The 21,926-nt window shown below is 36.6% G+C and overlaps 1 protein-coding gene across 1 annotated transcript; it reads left to right on the top strand.

Moving 5' to 3' along the window:
* The first annotated feature begins 1,729 nt into the window (after positions 1-1,729).
* LOC146136356 (uncharacterized) lies at positions 1,730-20,909 on the top strand. Its single transcript, XM_083396213.1, has 12 exons — positions 1,730-2,012; positions 3,465-3,552; positions 3,684-3,815; positions 4,170-4,321; positions 7,395-7,527; positions 9,479-9,658; positions 15,294-15,577; positions 16,175-16,283; positions 17,142-17,264; positions 19,145-19,296; positions 20,187-20,316; positions 20,399-20,909. The coding sequence occupies exons 1-12, from the start codon at positions 1,770-1,772 to the stop codon at positions 20,578-20,580; spliced, it is 1,908 nt and encodes a 635-aa protein (XP_083252339.1). The 5' UTR covers positions 1,730-1,769; the 3' UTR covers positions 20,581-20,909.
* The last annotated feature ends 1,017 nt before the right edge of the window (positions 20,910-21,926 follow it).

The raw sequence follows: 21,926 nt of genomic DNA, 5'->3' as shown, positions 1-21,926 counted from the left end.
GAAAAATTAGTTAGCAGTAGCAGAATTGCAACAAAGGAAGTAAAAGAAAAGAAAAGTGAATGAATTTGATCAGCAAGGATCCCGAGTACGAAGTACTAATGTTACCGGGTTACTTCCGTCCGGCTCTATAAAATAATTTTGTGGTTTGTTACGTCACAATATATTTAGACCTGATCGACAAGCTATGGAAATAGGTAAAGCTAAGGCAAACACTGTTAATTAGTTAGCCTAGGCTAGCGTAATGTATATTTTTTGTTTTCTTTTTGCTTTCTTAATGTTTTTTAATTATATGCCTACTGTTGTTTTTTATACGGCTCCTCGCGAACTTAAGGTTTAAAATGCGGCTCTTGCTCTAAAAGAGGTTGAGAATCACTGTTCTAAAACCTTTTTCTTGCCACTCCCGAAAAAAACTTGCACGCACCCAGCTAAATAAATTTAGAAAACTTTTGTTTAGTCTATCTGATCGTATCCAACTCAGAGGTGTATTAAAACGAACAAGATGAAACAAAGCAAAACAGCACAAACATTACAGACAAAAAACAAATAAAATATTTTATATGGCGTTGAGCGTGATGAAAATTATGCTAATGATAATACGAAATTGTGTGATGTGTGGTTACACAGGCCCGTTTAATGTAGGGCGGTGCTCCAACTTTTTTACTTGTGGCTCACTAAACTAGATAATGTATTGCAAAGCCTAAAAGTTCTAGTAGATCGACATCATCTTGATTAGGACTATTTCAATTCCTCTGTACCTGGTGCTAATTAATGCCCCGACTATGGAAACTCAGAATGATAACAATTGCGTCCAATACTTTATAAGGGATGCTTTGATTTACTTCTTAGTCACATTAACCGAAAAAGATTCAATTTTGTTAGAAAACGTCTTAATCAAGATAATGTCAGTCTACTGACTAGACCTTTTTGGCTTTACAATTGATTACCATGAAATATAGCCTAATTGTATATATTTCAATTTTTCTAATTATTGCATCGGTTCCTGGGATGCTGTTCGGAAATCTCTTATTTTTCAAAAGCCATTTGAAAGCCCCTGATTAGGGCTACCTATAGTACCTACTCTGAATATCCATCTGAAGGAAGCACAGGACCATAAAACCGCAAACTTAAGAACATTAAAGAATGTACGGTAGCAGCCTTTAATTAGCCTACGGCCTTTAAGGCCTATTGGTGAATTTAAGCGTAAGCCGGTTCTTTTGCCATATGGACTGTCTTGTAAGTTTCCTCATGTGTCTAGGGTTGATTAAAATACTTTTTAATTGTGCTAAAGAAATATTTTTAAAGCTCTGTTATAAAGTACCACAAGTAAAAAAATGTTGCAGAGCACTGGCTTGAGTCCCAGTCCAGTCATTTGTGAAATAACTTACTGTAAGTCTAATTGATTTTTTTGTAAAAAGAAATAGTCAAGTCCATGTCAAAGTCATCAGAAGTCATTTTGCTTAATGACTGAATTCCAAGTCAAGTCGTTGGTCCGAAAGTGATAGGCCTAAGTCAAGTCGTTTGTCCAAAGGGCTCAGGTCATAGTTGAAACTTGAAAATCTATTGGTTTAACATGTAGCGTAAAACTTTAACGTGATACAATTTATAAAAATGTGTAGGTCTACATAAGATACCTACTTTAATAGCGGGATAGTATAATTTAACAACTTTAAAGTTGGTCCAGCGAAGGCTAAGACGATTTGCAATGTAGACATAATAATAAATTCTGGTGTCTATAGCGTCAATTTTTGGTTATCAAAGTACAGCGAAGAATGCTAATGAATAAGTTAATTTACAAAAACATCGTGAAAGTAAGCGTTTCGCTTGTTATCTTATTTGTATGCCAATCATATGGCCAAAATCTCGGCAACCGGAACTGCAAAGGAAGTACGACAATCAATCAGTATTTTGGAAATGACAATAAACCTTTAACTCCTGGTTCTAATTCCGGTCGTGCCGGTGGACCACCTGGGAAAATGGGAGCAATGGGCCCTATTGGACATAAAGGAAACAAGGTACAGAGTACTGTACTTTAGCGTAGTCCAACAAAAGACCCGCGGCCAGACGTGGCTCTTTTATTGGCCCGCAATCTTATTTTTATCGGTCTGTGATAAAACAAAATTGTTGGCCCGCGTTTAAATCTCTTGGCAACACATTGCGGCAATTTCTCCCTTTTCATTTCGCTCCTGTGTGTGCTCTTTAAACCGCGTGAACGTTTTGTTAACTGAAAACAAATTGACGCAATTTTTTGCGCTTTGGACTGTTAATTTGGCTTCAGTTATAACACCAGTTCTTTCGAGGTCAGCACGTTTCGTAAGTTCATTTGCACTTACCCTCCCCCCTGGAATTTATAAGTGTAATATGTATTACTTATGAAGGTTAAAAATATTATACATTATCCATTGCCCCAATGGCGTATCCAGGGGCGGGAGTTCTTACCCCCTCTTTTGTAAGTGATATTGTCGTTTTTTTGTTAGTTTTTGTCATGGTTTAACAAACTGTTCGAAGCGGCGTGCTTTTTAAGTAATTGGGTCAAGCGTCTTAATCTAATGCGAAACCAAAATCGAGTGCAAAACGCCGTTTTTCGTCTTTTCTTTGGTCGACCGTAAACGCTGGAAGTTTTTCTCTTTAGTTATTTGTTTAGGTTAACTGATTAGCAAGTGGGTATTCGACAATTGACAACGCTAAGTCACGTCGAGTTATACGCAGTATGTTCCTCGCTGTTAGGTCTCAGCGCTAATATTCGATGTTGGTGTAACATCGACATTTATTTAACTGAAGCAGATTTTTAAAAGGAGGTAATAATGGTGACTGTCGTGCGCGTTTCAAAGTCTTCATTTTTACGTAATGATGGTTTACGCAAAATTATGCTCTTTAAACATACTCTAAGACCACGTGCTAAGTGTGCAATAGACACAAATTATTTCCCCTCAACCGCAGCTTGTAATTTAACTGACTTGGCACACAGCTCGATGATGCGCTAAATCGTGGCATAATAACTCCCGGAAAAAAACGATCTTCGTTTAGTATTGCAGGTGGTGAAACACGTGCTTGTAATTTAGCGCGCGTTCCGTTCATGGAACTTGAAAAATGCGCTGCTGATAGTCGAATTATGTGCGATTCTACCACAATTAATCACACATATTTCACAGTCGTAGTTTGTTTTTTTGCCTGAAGTTAACGATTGCACACCGTGATTTTTTTTTTAGGGAAATTCCCTAAGTTGAAAATTCAGGACCCCCTTTTTGATTTTCTGGTTACGCCCCTGGTTGCCCCCCATGGAAAATTTTCTGCGGGCTCCCCTGGTCATGGCCGGTCACATGAAACAAATTGCTTTTGATGGCCGGTGTCAAAATATAGTTAGACCACGCTACGTTATACTACTAATGTCGATTTAAATGTAGCGTAGAAAACTAATACTATTGATCAATTCTTGTATACATTTTCATTTTATTCAACACCGTTAGGGGGATGCTGGGCCACAAGGAGAGCCTGCCAACGCCACTGAGATACTAGAGTTGAAAGAGGAACTGGCAAATCTTCAACTGTTAGTTGGTAAATGCGGTAATCTAAAAAAATCAAAATAAATTTTACATTCAGTGGTCATTAGTATTGCCTACAGATTTGTTTTTGAATAACCTAAAATAGTGTTCATCGCCCACTGTACATATCATATTTTTTTTTAGAAAGAAATACTCCTACGCCTATTCCCCCATCGTGTTCCTATGTATCTGGACGTTCCGGGTATTACATGATACAACCAAATCCAGTGCTGAAGCCATTTAGCGTATTTTGCAATATTTCGTCCACCAGTCGCAGTAAGTAAAATGATAGACATATATAAAAAATTATTGTGGTTAGTCTAGCCATACTCTGCTACAATAAAATCATATAAAGATGTCATTTTAAAGTACATTTGCCGATATTAAATACTAGGCCTATACCTTTAAAAGTATGTGTATTATGACATATTTAAATAACTAATATGTATTGTTCAAAATACATGGAAAGTTGTGTTTTAGATACTGACGATGCTCATAAAAGTGATATATAATGTTAATCGTAGCCTATGCAACAAACTGATCTTTAATGTTTTGCACTTAGTTTAATCTATGTGGTATTTATTTTTTTGTATTGTTAATTGCAAATGTTTAATGGTGAAAATGTTGCAGCGACGGTGATAAGCCACGACAGTGTGTCAGAAACTCAAATGGATAAATGTGAGGCAAATTATTGCTACAATAAAAAAGTGACTTACGACGCCAGTCTTGCGCAAATTGAAAGTTTGATAACTATATCAAGGTACTGCAGACAATTCGTGAAGGTATGTTGGCTTGAACCAAAGGCCCTATAACGCAATGTGGTTATTAACCTTTTAATCATTAGTATCTCTATACTTAAGCAAAAAAAGCCAAACTAAAAAAATTAGAAACATGTAAAAGTTTAAAAAATAGGCGTCAGGTTACATGCCATGTCAATTCACCAAGCTATGTAACAAATTGTTTGTTAAATTGTTATTCAAAGTCTCTTTAAAAAAGTCTATTTGAGAAACATGATGCGTTTATTTTATTCAAAAACTCCATTCGGAGATGGCTCTTTTCGTAAGGTCGCTTTTGTGCTCAAGTTGTATGTCATGTCAGTTTTGCATTTTCTCTGTGATATGACTAAAACACAGAGGCTCCGCGTTTTGACGTCACCATGGAATTGGTTGTTTATTTGTTTTCAGCACAATTCACGAAACCGTTAAAGCGGAACAATAATTTAATAAAATTCTAAAGCAGGGCTACGAAAATTTGTTCAAGGACTCACGAGTAACAATCGACCAGTTCGGTAATAAAGTCACAGGAACGAACGTCAAAATACAATGCACCCTTTTCTGTGACTCTTGTACTGTAAATACATATATATTTCTACTTGAAAAAAGCGTGAGCAGTAATTTCTAGTAGAGTTTATTTTGCACTTTGAAAACCAAAAACAAAAAAATGTTCCAGCATTTACTTATTATTTCGTGAGTGGTATGTTTCAATCAACAAATTGTTCACCAGCTTTTCATAATCAGGCGTGTATCCCGTCAAATACAGCCTTAAGCAATCTTCTAAGTGGCAGTCGATTAGCATAGTCCGTATTGTTTTGATTACGTTCGTAAAATAAAACGCAGATTCACACAAATAAGTTGAATCAAAACAGGAGTGCATGTATTACGCACATTTTTTGATATTGCAACATTTTTTACCAACAACCTTCCTGAAATTATCTTCAGATGCATGAGCCTTGAGGAACACGTCAGCTTTCAATGCCAACATTTCCATTTTCATTGCACCACTATCCAATGAAAATACTTCACTTATTTGTTGGGAAATAGTAGACACGTTTAATCAGACTTGAACGGGTATGATACGTATTCAAATATTTTTTCGATCTTTTGAAAAACACTAAACCGAGCGTCAAAATCATCAGCAACCTAGTTTATTTCAACGTATTTCTCAGGGTTCCAAACACTATTCGGATGATTTTGCAAATGGTCTTTGCAGTTTGAAGAAAAATTGAATCGTTTTTTTTTAGATCGGAGATCAACGCGGGTATTTTGCAAGCACCAATAGCACTGATCAGTTCACTGATTGTTTTTCTCTTTCCTTGTAACTACAAATTTAAGACACTTAATCTACCAGTAAAATCGGCGAGAAAAGATAAATCGCTCATACAAACTAAATCATCTAACTTTGCATAGTCGTCACAACTATTTTGAACAAAAAAATTGATTTTTGGCAAAAAATTACACAACCTTTGAAAAAATTTGCTGCTACTGAGCCCTCCTATGTTAAAGTGTAACAGAAGATCTTTTCCCTCAAATTCCTGTTTGAAAAGACGTCGTTGAAGGGCTTTCGCTTTAATTGAATTTGCGATTGGGAAAGTTATGTTTATTACCTTTTCTGTATTTAACCGTTTGCTACACAAAACTTGTTGATGAATTATGCAGTGGTAGTGCAAGAAATCTGGAAAATCATTATCTTTTCGACACAAGGCAACGAATCCATTTGTATTTTCTATCATTAGTTTTGCTCCATCTGTTGTAATTGACACCAATTTCCACAGAGGCAACTTTATATTAAAACAGTAGCTTTTAAATGCATTGTAAAAATCGATACCTATGGTCCTTTCTTTTGAAGTTATTATGCCAAGCAGTTCCTCTTTAATGCTCCAATTATGAAAAACCATTCGAATAAAGACAATAACTTGTTCTCTGATGTCAGTTAAATCCTCATCAAGTTGCAATGAAAAACACACACAGTTAGTAAAATCATTGTAAACTTGGTATATTTTTTTTCACTCATATTCTTCTGATTACAGTGTTCGTGGGTTATTGTAGGTCTTCAATAGCACTTTTAATTTTGCTTTTATTACAAAATCTGGAAAACAGATGTCTGAAATTTCTAAAAAGCCTGCTTTTAGCATTTTCCCTTCTGAAAATGGTTTTCCTTGTTTTGCTAAGAAATAACTTGCTTTAAATGAAGCTACAGTAGCTTTTCTTGACGAAGTACAAAACCTTTGTAGGCTATGTTGTCCACACAAACTGGATTTGAGGTCGTTTACCTTCATCTTTCTAGCTTCACTTCGAAGAGGATAATTGTCGTTATATATGGGATGGAGTGTCATAAAGTGTCTTATAGGATTTCCTTTTTTAGGCAAAGCAAGGAAGCTTTGCAGATCAGACAGGTACAGTTCTCGTTTACCATAACACAGAAGTAATCATGCTCCTATTCTTTTTTGAAAATACGTTTTTTTCCTCTTTAAATCACTCAGTACATAAACTAGGTTATGGTTAGGCTGTGATAAATGTAAAAGTAAACTGTAGGCTATTAAAACTATCCAAGCCTAAAACACCTGAAAAATACAGCAATCATACTAGAAAAGCACGACAACTGCTGTTGCCTATTCTAAGCCAGTGACGAAGTTTTACTGACCAACACCTCGTATAACTACATACTTGTGCTGCTTTAGTTTATGCATGTTTTTTCTTTATATATTTAAATATTGCTTGAAGAACGCTCTTTTTAGAAATTCAACACATAATCGATGCGATCGATCAGCTGAGATTTGGCGATCGACCGGTCGATTGCGATCGATGTGTTGCCTACCCCTGTCAGCCAATTAAAAAAAAAAAAAAAATCTTCAAACATAACGGTATCGTTTTGGCAGCAATAAGCAAAAGAATAGGCCTACTAATGTCGCCAGTTATAATTGTAAGTACGGTTATGGCGAAAGATTGATAGACTCAACAAAAATCATTTCCACAAACGGGTAAAATACAACCTGTGGGAAATATTCATTCCACTCCTTTGGTGCTTACACGTTATTTTGATATTGAATGCAACATCGTTCCTATTCTTGTCCTTTAGTTTAGGTGCAAGGGAGTTGTTTTGCACCTCACAACAGGAGACCTTTCTCCCGCGGCCTGGTTGTCGCGTAATGGTAACAAAAAGACCAACTGGGGAACTGAAACAATCCGTTCTTGCCCCTGCGGAGATGCCGGTAATTATTATTCAGTGTCATATAAACAAAAATGTAAATAGTTTTCTAACCAGGTTAAACAGTTAGTTTTAAACATGATAACGAATGTAACGTTGTTGTTTTGTAACGGCCTTTTTTTTCTATGTAAAAGTGAAAAAATTGCATTTTATTTGGATGTAATAGTTTGTGACATATGTATTTAACCGGATATTCAGCATTTTCTGAAGAACATGAGTCAGGAGCTTCACATGCTTTTCGACTTGAATATATTTAATTATAAAATTGTTCTTCCGGCAATACTCGATTAAAGGAATGCCAGAAGAAAATGATACAATGCCTGGCAGCAACAGTATATTCAATGAATACACCCGTCCTAAAGTAGTTCATATACAACTGTTATATCTCATGTTGTTGATTGGAATGGAAGCACTGGTATTTTTGACTTTGCATTACGTCGGTGGTCGGAAAACTGTGCGCCGCGACCCAAATGTGCGCCGTCGTGCTATTTTCTAGTGGGCCGCGAGCTGTTCTATAATAGTTTAGTTTGTGGGCCACGTGACTGTTTTATTGTACCCAATTTTAAATATTAATATGTGTGGCGTAACGTTGTGGCGTCATTCTAAAAAAATTCCATGCCCCAACCCTATACACATGTGCACCAAAAATAATTACCTTTAAGAAGTTTTAGTTAACGTATAAACTTCAATTCAACAAACGATCACAAAAAATATAATTTGTTTCAACAGTAAATTGCACTCAGTGCGATGATTGCGCCTGTAGAGTATCAAATGGTTTTTACAAACGCGGATCCACTTTGTATAAGCATAACCGCATGTCATGCTTTACTTCCAAGCGATTACGATGTTTCGTTTAAATATTATGCCCATTGCGTTGAATCCAGCCTCTCAAAGCCATGTAGTTGAAAAAGGAATGAGTATTTCATAAAATAATTAGAATTAGATAGAGTGGGGTACGTTGATCGCCTCACATTGACTTAGCAGCGAGCTAAAAACCATTGATTTTATGTAGAAGAAACGAAAGCTGGTCTCACCTACGCATTCACTCACGTTTATTAGTGTGACGTCATCCAACGGAAACGAAATACATTAATCGTAATAAAAGAGTAGGAATATGATGAGTTATGGCGACCCCACAAAAATTTTAGACGACCCCATTCGGGGTCGCGACCCACAGGCTGGAGACCACTGATTCAGACTATTGCAGGTCGCAATAGAGCAGGGGATCTCATGAGCATTTTTCACAAGGGTCATGAAAAGAATTGAAAAATAATAAATTTTACGCCTAATGAAATTGTCATGCCATTGCTGTTGCCTTTCCTATCAACATATCGATGTGGACGTGGCTTTTCAACAATGTTACTTACTCCAAAAGACAAAGCAGCGCAGTGTCTTATATTCAATATGACATGTGGCCAATCAGCAATTAAGACATTTTCAGAGCAAAAAACAAGCTCAGTCACCACATTAACTGAATATGTAATAGCTAATAATGTACTATCATGTTATGGATTGTTGTATTTTTTGTCATTTTATCCTCCTAACTATACAAATTACTGTATAAACCATTTTTTAAATTAAAATCACGTTTCTTAATTTTTTTAAAAGGTTGAATAAATTAGGGGGCCATTGATTTCCTAACATGTTCAAAGGTGCCACGGTGTAAAAGAGGTTGGGAACCCCTTTAATAGAATATAGATATAAGCCAACAGAAGCGGAAATGGAATGCGGTAAACCCAGTTGCAATTATTGTTGCAATAAATATGAGATTTATTTACCGTAACTCATGACCATTTATAGATCTATTTTATAAAACTCCCTTGGACAGTAAACAGAAATTTGTTTTGGACACAGTAGTTCGTGTTATTCCGTGGCTCCAAAATGTGTTTTTGTTTAGTGAATAAGAGCTTTTACAAAGGTGCTGTTCAAAACATCAATAGCAAAGTGTTTTTCAGGCAACTGTGTTGACACCAATTACAAGTGCAATTGCGACCAAAACTCTGGTAACATCCTAACCACGGACGAAGGATATATTACCAACCAGAACGATCTTCCTGTAACAGGTTTACAGTTCGGCGATTCTGGCGACGCGTCTGAAATGGCCTGGCACACTTTGGGAAAGCTGGAGTGCTGGGGTAAAACGGGCTAATAAAGCACGAACGCCCGAAACATATAAATGGATAGTCTGCGTGTTAAAAACATTACAACATTATCGCATTGAAATTGTAATTATAAGCCTTGCTCTGTATAACTGTTTGTGTTGTTTCGCTATGTATGACCAACTGCTGCTAAACAATAAACCTTTCAAAGACATTAGGTCCAATAAAATAATGTACTTGTGTGTTGATAAATAGCACACGTTGTAGGTCATTTTAATGACAACACTCACAGGTCATGCTTTACCATTTATCTAAAGTGGGTCAGATATGTAAAATTGAACGATATTAGTTGAAAAATCTTACAAGGAATCAATAAGTTCGCGCACTAAACTCGTCTCGAAGTGGTATTTTTGTCGAATACTTTTAGGGTAATAGTTCAAAATAACAGTTGTTGGATAAAGCTTCAAATCACTCAAAATATAGAAATATATTATTCTATTAGGGTTTTAGGGAAATGAGGAAATAACACTCTAAACGACAAAACGTTGCCAAACAAAACGTCTTAGTGCGAAACAGTAATTCTGCTAAATTATAGGGCTAAGTTTAGTCAGAGTTTTTTGCTGGCGAGTTTCTTGCTTTTGGGCAGAAACGCTAAAATTGACCAAAACTATACTGACTTGTCAGATAGGATATTATCAATAGAATATTTACCTTTTTTCTTTTTGTTTATCACAATTTAAGGTCCATTGTTTACAGCGAAAACCCTACAACAGATGAAATTCCAAGGCAATATACAACATAAAATCTAATAGTCCTCTGTTAGAGGCTGTTTACTTTAAGTCTCTACATCGAATTGACACTTTTTTACATATGTCCCCGGGCGCCAAGGTAGAGGGGCGCCAAAATGAGGCTTACAAATTTTTCACAACATGGGTAAAAAAACGACCACAAGCAAGATACCACCAGCGGCTGTGGCAAACGTCATCTGGATCTGATACGCAACCCACACCCAGACTGATGCTGTTACCAGCCATCACAGCAGCCAAGATACTGATTCTGTGTGCAGCTGGTTTCGTCTAGCTTAGTGCTTCTTAACCTTTATTAAACCGCGCCCCCTTTGGTAATTGTCCTGCGCTTTGCGCCCCCTATGAAAAGCCATTCGGTATTTTGGAATTACATATTATTTGGACAACATAAAGCTAAAAACAGAAAGAAAATAAACGAGAACTTTTTTGAAGTTTCAAACGTTAAGTTGGGCAAAAAAACAGAGTTTGTACAGGCGTAATAGTGGTGCCCAACCCAATTGAACAACTATATACCGTATAATTGTTCCGACTAAACATAGCCCTAATCGGTCGTAAAAGTAGAAATTATAGTCCAGCAACTGAAAAACTATTAAAAACTAGTAGCAAAGCTCGCAAATCCATGAGCGATGTCTTCAGCCACCTACACGTGTAATTTTAATGTAAAGTATAGGACATCATAAAAAATAGAATGAAGACAAAACTAAACCATTAAAATCATTGTAAAAGCCAAGACTCATTTCGTGATGGTTTGAGCCAAGCTGCTGTAAAACAGGCTAAAACAAAACACTCGATCTAGGGATTGAGGTGGACAAAAGAATCAGGCGACGTAAGAAAATGCCTGGAGAACTGGCAAGAGATGCAGGACTTTCATCAGAAGAAGAAATTGTGCGCGTTATGAAGAATGTATTTGATAGGCTCCAATATGAGATGTCAACACGTTTTTTCACGACTAAAACAACTGAACAATAAATTTGGATATTTGCTGGACGTTAAAGACTTTTCTATCTGCCACAGATGAGGATGCAATGCGTCGAAATTTTGCAGATTTGGAAATTTCTACGACACGGACATCAATGGCAACGATCTTTTCATTGGAATTGGTGATTGCCGAATGCTGCTCAGTAACTGAACTGAAGCGCTACTAGGAGTTTATTGGTTTTATTGTGTTTTATGGAGATGACGTATTTCCGAATCTGCGAATTCCGCTACAAATTCTGTTAACAATAGCAGTTTTAATTGCAAGCTGTGAGCGGTCGTTCAGCAAATTGAAACTTATTTCGTCTTATCTGCGTGCATCAATGGGACAGGATCGTCTCAGTAATCTTGCTATTCTTAGCGTTGAACGAGAAACATTGAAAAACAACAGATTTCAATGACGTTATTAACCAGTTTGCGACAGTGAAATAAAAAAAAACAATCTATAGTTGTAAATCATTCATGTTTGACAGTGACTAAGTGAGTCATACGTGTAGTTTGTGTAACCAAAACGCTTCTTCTTTAAATACATTGTTCTACTAAAATTTGAACTGTTTTCCGTATAAAGTACGGTATATTATGTTAATTCAATCATGGATGAGGGGGCGCCAAATTTATAGTTTGCCCCCGGGCGCAAAATACCCTCGCTACGCCTCTGCCCTTGCAAGATAAATGTCGACCTTAATTCCTTATCACGTTATCAGTAACAACAGACTATACTTATTGCAAAGCTAGCAATTCAGGCGAAAATAAAATGTTTTTTGAGTGCGACCCAAATTTAAGTTTAATGAACATCTCGCAACCCTAGTCATAGACAACTAGTATGTATAATGTGTTAAATTTTAGTGAATTTAACTAATTCTTAGAAAACAGTTTAAAATGTTTATTCGCGGTTAACTCCATCAACCAATTACTCAACCAGGGAAACCTTTTTTTTTCAGCAACCTTTTCGTTGGCGCGGGCCAAACGTAAACTTTGCAATATTTTTCCACTAACAACGTTCTTGTTACAGCGTTTTGGAAGCATTTTATATAATAACTGTTAGTTAAGATTTTATTGAAATATAAAATGGGTCCTATTATATTCAAGGAAAATTAGGCAATTAGTCGCGTGAAACGCTAAAAATTGTGTTGTTCCGAATAAAATATGTACAACTTTTAAAAAGTAAACATGACGCGTTGGGTACACAAAAATATTCGCACATTGCTAAAAAAACGATTTTAGCTAAGCAACAATTTGTGGAAGCTTTGAACACACATCGGCAATTCGGCACTGCTGTACAGAAAACACAAAAATTAGCGCTAAGCGCAAAAACCATGCGTTTTTTTGTAGAAGTTTTAGTTAAAGTAATGTTACTATTATACGGCATTATTATTAAAGACATTAAAATTGCATTAACTATTATTTAAACAAAAAATGTCCTCGCGGCGTAAACCATGATCACAGAGAAACCGCGTAACTAATGTACTTTTAGTAAAGCATAGATTTAATCGTTCATCACAGTGTTTCCCAACGTGGTCGGCACCATCACCACCCCATTAAAGGTGTTAAAGAGTTTAGGGGCGTTGTGAAGCTTTTCTCGATTTGGAAGGCGCTAAACCCACATTTGGGGGCGTTCGTTTAATTTTGTCGTAACACAAATTTTGCTTTGTAAAACACGCTACACCTACAGCTTTTTTGTTTACAAAACTTCATGTTATAGCTGCATGTGGCTCGCGACCCACAGTTGTCTTAGCCTGTTGCCCTGTACAACACCGCTTTATATACGCGTAAACGTGCATCCCATTTATATCCAATAGTTGTTTTTTGCGAGGTAATGTGAGACTTTGTTTTATTAACTTGCCAAAATAACGCGAGCAACTTAAAAAGGAAATAGTGTTTAGGAAAATTGTTTGCGTGATCTCACAGGTCTGTTTCTACACGATAGAGTGGGTGTCAATGCTGTTACAGCTATAGTTTTTCGTTGAAATTTGTTTAATAATTAATTGCTTTTAGGGAATTGATTGAAAAAACTATTAAGTCATATAACTAATAAAAAAACAACTAAACCAAGGCGGGTAAAGATATCTAAATAAACCGTTTAGTATTATTTCTTTTCTATTTCAAATAACCAAAAAAACATAAATGTTTAGTTACGATTAAACGACATAGGTATGTAGGCCTATACTAAAATTGCTGGCAACACACAATAAGACCTAAAAAGCAACAATACCTAAAGCAGAAGAATCTATAAAACGATATAGTATTAAGACCAACGACATAATACAGCCAAATACGCAGTCATATCCAGTGCAGCATAAGATCAAAATCGTCTGAATAAGACCTAAATCTGTCGGAATAAGGCCTTAATCGGCCTGGCATCGGCCGTTTTGGTGAATACGTTTGGACGCCCTAGTCTGACCGGCGCCTTCAGGGCGCCGCTGTTTTAGCTCCGGATTTTTAGTCCTGTTTGGGGTTATTGGTGGGTAATGGGTGGGGTTTGGGATTAGGCAAAGTATTGTTTAGGCCTGAAAAATTCTGACCTTTTAGGTCCTAATTATTCCGGCGGATTTAAAACTTATTCCGATTTAGATGGTACTAATACCATTAGGTATTAGTCCTATTTTGACCTTATTCGGAATTGTGTTTTATTCTGACGTTGGTGTTGTTCTTATCTCGGTCTTATGGCTGGCATCCAAATTGCTATGGTAGCAAATCGACTCGTAAACTCATGCGTGATTTATTAAAGGAAGACTTTAATATCCCGAAAACCGCTTGTGATGCAATAATTAAGTTCAGATACTTAGCTAAATAAATGTGTATGACGCAATAGTCTGTTGGAATTGAACGAAACTAAATAAAAGTAAAACATAGATATATTTCAACCACAACAATTTGTGGAAGACATCATTCGTTCTTAAACAAACCATTTTTTTAACCTTCGTTACTAGCAGGTTTGTTAAGGTGACTTGGTATTGGTAGTTAACATTTGACACTACTTTGTGACGTCATATCTCCTGCCAAGTGCTACGCAACCTTTTTTTCACTTGCGGCAAACAAGAGCAAAACAACTCGGCGCCACACCTGCAAAATTTACGTTATTTGACCATGGGGCAAGAAAAAATATTCGAAGCAGTCCACAGCAAAAGAAGCGTTTCGTGCAGGGGAGTCAATTCAAACCGGAACCGAAACTTTATAAACCGGTTACCTGCTAATTTTACCCGAGCCTTAACCGTTTCAAACGGCGTCACAATATATAATTTGATGGGTTAAACAAGTTTAAATATGGCACAGTTCACAAACTAGTTAAGACAAATTTTCTTTTCATTTTCAATGTTTTTTCAAAATTTTCTTTCGCCACCATTCCATCATGAAAAAAACGTGTTTTTTGACATACTTGCGATTACTATAGTTCACCAGCACCTAGAATTTTCGACAAAGTTACAGGAAGTCATTACTTTGCTGTATAGGGCATAATAGCCCTACTGTTGCTTTGCTTTTGAAGAGCCGCAATCAGGTCACTTGGTTTGAGAAACCTCAATAAATGTTGTATTGTCTTGCCGTACCATAAACATGCGTTGGCTGTTGCTTTGTCGCAACCATCATATGTCTTTGTTTAGTGGTAAAATATTCAAACAGCAATGTAGGACGTATTGCAAATTACCTCGCTTGTCTTGGTGAAACAGCTAGTCAGTGGCCTAGTCAAGTATAATAGTGTCTACATTAGACTTGAACGAATTATTTGTAGCATATTCCATAGATCCTAAATGTGTTTGAGCTATTAAAAAGTTATTTTTTTTTCTATGCACTTAATCATGGACATAGAACAGGACAGTGTAGTAAACTGTTATGTACAGTATTGTTCGGGGGACTTTTAAGCACATTAATATACATGTCCTTCGTATTGGCAGTGAGTAGAACTGGTGCTAAATTGATTGATAATTGTTGGCATTTAAAAAAAATGAAAACGTCTACAGTGATTTTTGCGTTCTTGTTTTCTTTATTAATTGGCTGTCAGTCGCATTCAGAAAAAGGTGCAAACTGCAAAGGAAACACGATCATTCAATATTTTGGAAGTGATATCATACCAACCCAACACTTTACTCAGGGGCCAAGGCCGGAAAACAGACGCTCAACGCTCACAAGGCCCGGGAAAATGGGCCCTATGGGTCCAGTTGGGCCGAAGGGTGATAAGGTAAGGAATTATCTCAAGATTTGCACGAATTCGTCTTTTGAATTTAAGTTTGCCAACTTAACAAACGTTACTGTAATTATTTTTCATTGGGTCGTTTACGTATTTTTAGGGTGTAAGATTTAAGCAAAATATGAGTGCAACAATAGCGTTTTATGACCCTGTATTCCTTATAAATAAATTTGTGACAACCTGAACATCATCGTTGTAACATAAATGGTTTTGCGAATTTATGTTTTGTGTTTAAACGATGTTTCTGCCTTACCTGAATCCCTGTGAAGCCAGGAATCATTATGACCGACAAAGCCAAATGATTTTAATTTTAACACGACTACAAAAAACGCATTGCTCTTAATTAAAAAAAAAAAACAGCAGTGCTCACTTCAAACATATTATTGCAAGACTGAACTTATTAGAACTTTTTCTAACTGGGAAAATAATTTTCTGTTTCCAGCGTATACGCCATACCGTTATGGGAAAGATTTGCCTACTCAATTTGTGCCTATATAGTGAAGGCAAATCAAGTTTAATGAGTCACTTACAAAAGTAGTCTTGTGTGACTTTATAGGCCAGTGCGTGAATTAATCATAAACTTTTCAGGGTGCGATTGGAATGAGAGGTCCAAAGGGTGATGATTGTAACGTTACGGAGCTGCAGGTTTTAAAAGAAGAACTAAAGGAATTGCGTCTGCTGTGCGGCAAGCATCAGGGTGGGGAAAGTTTAAAATAATTTAAAAAATGTAATATATTTTACGACATTTGTTTGTTATGCAAAAAATGCGGGCGATGCAGTTGAAGTTAATGTTTCCGAAATTTTATTAAATGAATCGACAGCAACTTTTTATCACCAAATTGGAAGGTCAAGGGGTTAAACATTTAATTATTTTTTTTTATTTTTTTAGAAAACCTTTATTTAGAACATTATATAAATAAACATTTTAATCAGGGAGTCGAACTGGAACCGAACCGAAACTTTATGAACCGGTTTTGAGTCCATTTTTTCCGAACCGTAACCGAACCTGAACCGGTTTTTATAAGATTTTAAGTAGCCGAACCGGAACTGAACCGAATAATTTGAAAGTACCTGAACCTTAACCGAACCCGAACCTGTAAACAAAAGCGGTTCGCTCCAGCATTACGTCACAACTTCTATTTTACAGAGTCAAGTTACGCCATGTTCGAAATTTTATGAAAAAATATGAATATTGAATAAAAAAATCGGTCATTTTTTATTTTTTAGGTATTTCAATATTGAGTTGCTGTTTTTTTTAATAAGTCACGGATCTTAGATTAAATGACCTACAATTCAAAGATTATTCTCTACATTTATCGACCCACATTTTGAGATTTAACGCAAATTATATTGTATCTGAACTGGAACTTTATGAACCGGTTTTGAAATAACGATGTTCGAACCGGAGCTGAACCGGAACTTTTAAATTACTCCGAACCGAAACCGGAACTGAATCGGATTCCGAAAAAATCCTTGAACCCGAACCGAACCTGAACCGGAAAAGTCAAACGGTTCGACTCCCTGATTTGAATACTCTAAACACTTTATTTTGCAGTTAAAACTCGGAATCATTCATGTGACACAATAAAAGGTCCGTCGGGGATGTATACAATCCAACCTGATTTGCGATTTTTACCTTTTTCGGTGTATTGCAATTTTTCGGATCCGAGTCAACCAAGTAAGTTTAAGGAAAACAATAAGCATCCTATACGCGATATTATTACCACACAAAAAACATTTATTTGGCACTACAAACTGCGACTGTTTTGTTAAATAAATAAAATAAGCCGGGTAAATAAAGTTAAATTCGTTCATTAAATAAAAATAACTAGAAAAGAAAAGAAAAAAAGAAAGATCAACAAATATTTAAACTATAAAGAATAATATTGCTAAAACGTTAATGTAATACTGAAGAAATCAACATACCAATGGATATGGATCCATATGTTATGGCTTAAAATATTTATATGTTACCAAAACTAACTACAGACCTGGCCGTTAAGCATATCGAGACTTGCAAGGAGGGTCTTATGGCGAAATAACAGCGCCAAGTTTGGCCAGGCATAAAACGATACTATAGTTTAGGGCAGTATACTAAAACTGTGTCGTAAATATGACATTTAAAGTGACTAAAGGTATTTCAGAAGACTGACATGAGTCCAATTTGAATTTAATGAGATTAATGTCATTACCACATTGGTCTGGAAGTATTTGAGGGACCACCTATAATTTATTACGGAAGTATAGTATACCCACTGAGCTGTTTTTACGGTAAATATAGAGTAATTATATAAGGGAATGTTAAACAACCATAAAAAAATCCGCAAACGTTAATTGATAGTTTGGAACACAATACACGGGTTTCTTTAGTAATTTCAATAAAAATATAAAAACCATAATATTTGATAAAAACGACATATCGAAATTTACAGACGTTTCAGCAATAACTCATGCCATCATCAGTGTTAAAATGAAGTGAAGATCAAAGCGATAAAACGTAAAAATAAAGAAAAAAAGGACAAAAATAGCAGCGAAAAAAGGCGATGTATGGGTCAGTGCGTACAGCTAGGTATTAAAAAGATATAAAGGTGCCGAGGTATTAAGTTTTGGTTTGTGATGTTGGATCATCAGCGACTCCAGCAAAAAAAGACGATATTTGTCATGCCGCGAACCCAATATTTCCGGTTTGTTAAAATTAACCTTATGTGTAGGATTCGCGAGCAAATGGGCACAAACTTCCGACTTAGGTGACGACTGGTGTTCTTTCATACGCGTCTTTAGGTTGCGTTGCGTTTGGCCGATGTATGTCTGGTTGCAGCTGCATCGCAGTCGCTACACCACGTTGGTTTTGTGGAGTAGCGATGGTGGATCTTTTAGAGCAAACAGCTTTGACGTTTCGTGAACAAACCTTAGCTTAGCCTTGTCGTTTGTGCTTCGTTGAATAAAACGTTGGAGTTCTCGCCTTATGTGCTGTGAAACAGGTCCGACAAATGGAAGTTTCATTACGCTAAAGCGCGATCTGCAACCGGCGTAATTTCCAAATCCTTTTTATGGTGGCGATTATTAAGGAATTGCGAAATAGCACGGTCTACAAATGTACTGGGATATCCACTGCCCAATAACATGTTCTTTATTGTGGTAAACTCAGCGTGCATGATTTTATATGAACTGTCGATGTTATACGCCCTGGTTAAAAGAGCGTTAGCTAAATTCCGTTTGTAGGTATGAGGAATAAAACTGGACCAGTTGGAATAAGTACCCAAGTCAGTTTCCGGAAAACTTTGGTAAGTAAACTGTACCGCGCTTGACTACCGCGTTTTAAAATTCATCTAAATAGGTTTGTCCGTTGATTATTTCCAAATCCTTGGTGAACGCAATGTTAGGATGGATTATGGTGGTGTAAAACCGTTCTAAAGAACTTGAATTTGAAAACACAAGAAAAACACTGATGATGGCATGAGTTATTGCTGAAACGTCTGTAAATTCCGATATGTCGTTTTTATCGAATATTATGGCTTTTATATTTTTTTTTGAAATTAATTGATAGTATTTTTAAAGAAACACTCGTCGGTCATAACGTGGAAACGGAAAGAGCAGTCGAAGATTGCGAACCCAACTTGTGTTTCAAAGTCAACGTGAACTACACAGCGTCTTTGCAGCAGATAGCTGGCTTAATATCCATATCTTCTCGATGTCAACAATACATTAAAGTATAGTAACACTCGTTTTACAATAAAAACCGGAAATCTTTATGATTTCATTATTAGCAACGTTAATCAGGATATTCAGAACTGATTTTTAAACCTAATTAGAACTTTGACTAGGCCCACTATGATAAAGTTTTGTTTGCGGGTTTTTATAGCATTCATGTTAAAAAAAACAGTAACTAACAACTCTATGTATTTTAAATACCGTTTGTGGTATATATATATTTAATATGGATATGGAAATCGGGATTTGTCGGTCAGTCGGTATGTCGGGATGTTCGTGCGTCGCAAGAAACCAATAGAAGGGAAAAATAACTTCTTTAGGGAGTTGTTGACTTTTACCTATGCGTAAGTTTGTAAGCTTTGTCCCACATTTAACCCAAATTAGTGGCCTATACCATTGGCGTAGCCAGGGGGGGGGCTGAGGGGCCATGCCCCCCAAAAATTTATAAATATTTTACTCTTAATAATTTGTTTTGTAGCAGTTGTGAGCAGTACCACAACATTTGATCACAGGCATGCCGCACTGTAGTTGTCATGCATTGTTACGTCACAAACGATGTAGTTAATATAACATTTACTATACATTAATGTACTTTTACTACTTTTAGACAGTTTTTCCTCTTTGACTGTTTTTTGAGTATTGCGTTAACATTAAGTCAGTTGCTGCTCGAAACGGTTTGCTAGCATTCTTATTTGTGTTCGTTACGGCAGTTAATACATTGACAAAAGCTAAACAAAAAATTCCAACTTTTTGCCCCCCCCCCATTTTCGGCTGGCTACGCCACTGGCCTATACCGAAACTGAGACAGCATGGGACGCTTTTTGTTTGGATTCGCTGTTAAAATTACGCATCGGTCATCGTTCTCTAATTACTATTACAAATGTCGCAGATTAGATGTCAAGGGGCGTGGCTCCATTATCCACAAAACACCGTAACTGCTTGGATTTCGAGGACGGGTGAAACAAAACTGAACTGGGGAGGAAGTGAAAGGGATGGTTATTGCGCATGCGGAGAAACAAGTAAGGCTTTTTAGGACGTATATGTATGCACAAAAAAGCATGTAATATAAAAAGTATTCCTAAAACGATAAATGCATTTAAGATACTTGCATTGACAATGAATACAAATGCAATTGCGACCAAAATTCCAACGACGTGATGACAGCCGACGAAGGATACTTGACTGCAAAAGATGACCTTCCTGTGACTGCTTTGCACATCGGTGACACTGGCGCTGACAGCGAACACGCCTGGTATACACTTGGAAAACTGGAATGCTGGTGAACAAACAGAACTGTACATGCTTGATACGCATACGCTCCGATCTCAACAATTTTACACTTAACTAAAAAATTAGATAATTTCACCGTACGTAAAAATGTCATGTTTAATTGGAGTTTCATGGGCATAAAACAAAAGAGAATGCGCAATCTTTTGCTGCGATCGTTCGAACTTTTGTAGTTCCTTTTATCACGTTTTTTCGTCAGTTACCGACTGTATTGCTGGATTAATTGAGTTTGTACATCGCATACAGTAAGTTTATCTTTCAAAGACATCTTTATCGCCACCTATATATCACTTCACATAAAAAGCATGATAAAAATAAGTAAATTATTGAACGTTATCTAGTGTGCTTCGTTATCAGTGACGTGCGAACGTGAGGTTCTTAGATGGTGAGCAGATGACGTAGCCAGGGTATTTTGTGCCCGGGGGCAAACTATAAAATGGGCGGGCCCCCTTTGCGCCTGGGCCATTTTTTAAGTCTCATTTACAATATTTTTTCTTTAACAACCACAAAACGGCATCGTACTCTTAAAAAAATAGCAGCATGCTTTCACATATATTAAAAAATTTAAAACCAGAGACGGGAAAGCAAAAAGTAGGCTTGACTGTATAAAAAAGGTTGACAAAGATACAGCGCCCGGCGTACATGTTTTTCTTCATCGGCTTCAGTGAAGCCTGTAGCCGAAGAAAATCTTCCTCGTCAGTCTCAGGCAGCTCAGCAAATACTTGGACGGGAATACCATCGCTATTACGAACCGGTCGGTTAGCCAAATATATGCTCAGTTATTTTAAGGAATGTTTGTTCGTTTTGTTAAACTCTTTGACATTAACAAGGCAAAGTAGCAGTCATCTAACTGATTTCTAGGTTCTCTCCGAACCGTTAGGACACCAAATTTAGCATAAGCTTGACACTTTTTGCCTTTTGAGTGCAAACGGAGGGTTTCAATCAGGTTGTGAAAACCTTTTGAGGCGCCCAGTTTTCGTCCTGGTCGCCAAGCGAATCTTTGAAGTACAACAGATGAAGAGGTATGAAGGTGGTAATGTTGCGTATTTGAGGTGCTAGACAGTTGGAGTGACGATTCCTCCACCGATCAGTTTATAACGTCCTGCCAGAGTAAAGGCTTGTATTCTAGTGAAAATATAGTTTATTGGCCGTTGCATTCCCACTTAAATTGCCATACTGGAAGTCTAGGAAGGTTTAGGACAAGTACCATTTAGCAAATAAGGCACATAGGGATAGCACCAAAACTTGTTGTGATAGAGAAAGTCTGACAACCGATTTGCAATCTTCTCAACCTATTCTTTAAATCAGTTCTCAAAGTTTAGTAAGGAAAAAAAACAATTTG

This window comes from Ascidiella aspersa, chromosome 8 (assembly GCF_963924565.1).
Source record: "Ascidiella aspersa chromosome 8, kaAscAspe10.2, whole genome shotgun sequence".
Lineage (NCBI taxonomy): Eukaryota > Metazoa > Chordata > Ascidiacea > Phlebobranchia > Ascidiidae > Ascidiella > Ascidiella aspersa.
Note: the sequence above shows the minus strand (reverse complement) of the source record. Positions and strands in the feature narration are given on the sequence as shown.

Coding starts and splice junctions, on each gene's coding strand:
- LOC146136356 (XM_083396213.1), top strand. CDS start 1,770: ATGCTAATGAATAAGTTAATTTACAAAAACATCGTGAAAGTAAGCGTT. Junction 7,528..9,478: donor TTGCCCCTGCGGAGATGCCG/GTAATTATTATT, acceptor AGTGTTTTTCAG/GCAACTGTGTTGACACCAAT. Junction 15,578..16,174: donor TTGGGCCGAAGGGTGATAAG/GTAAGGAATTAT, acceptor TAAACTTTTCAG/GGTGCGATTGGAATGAGAGG.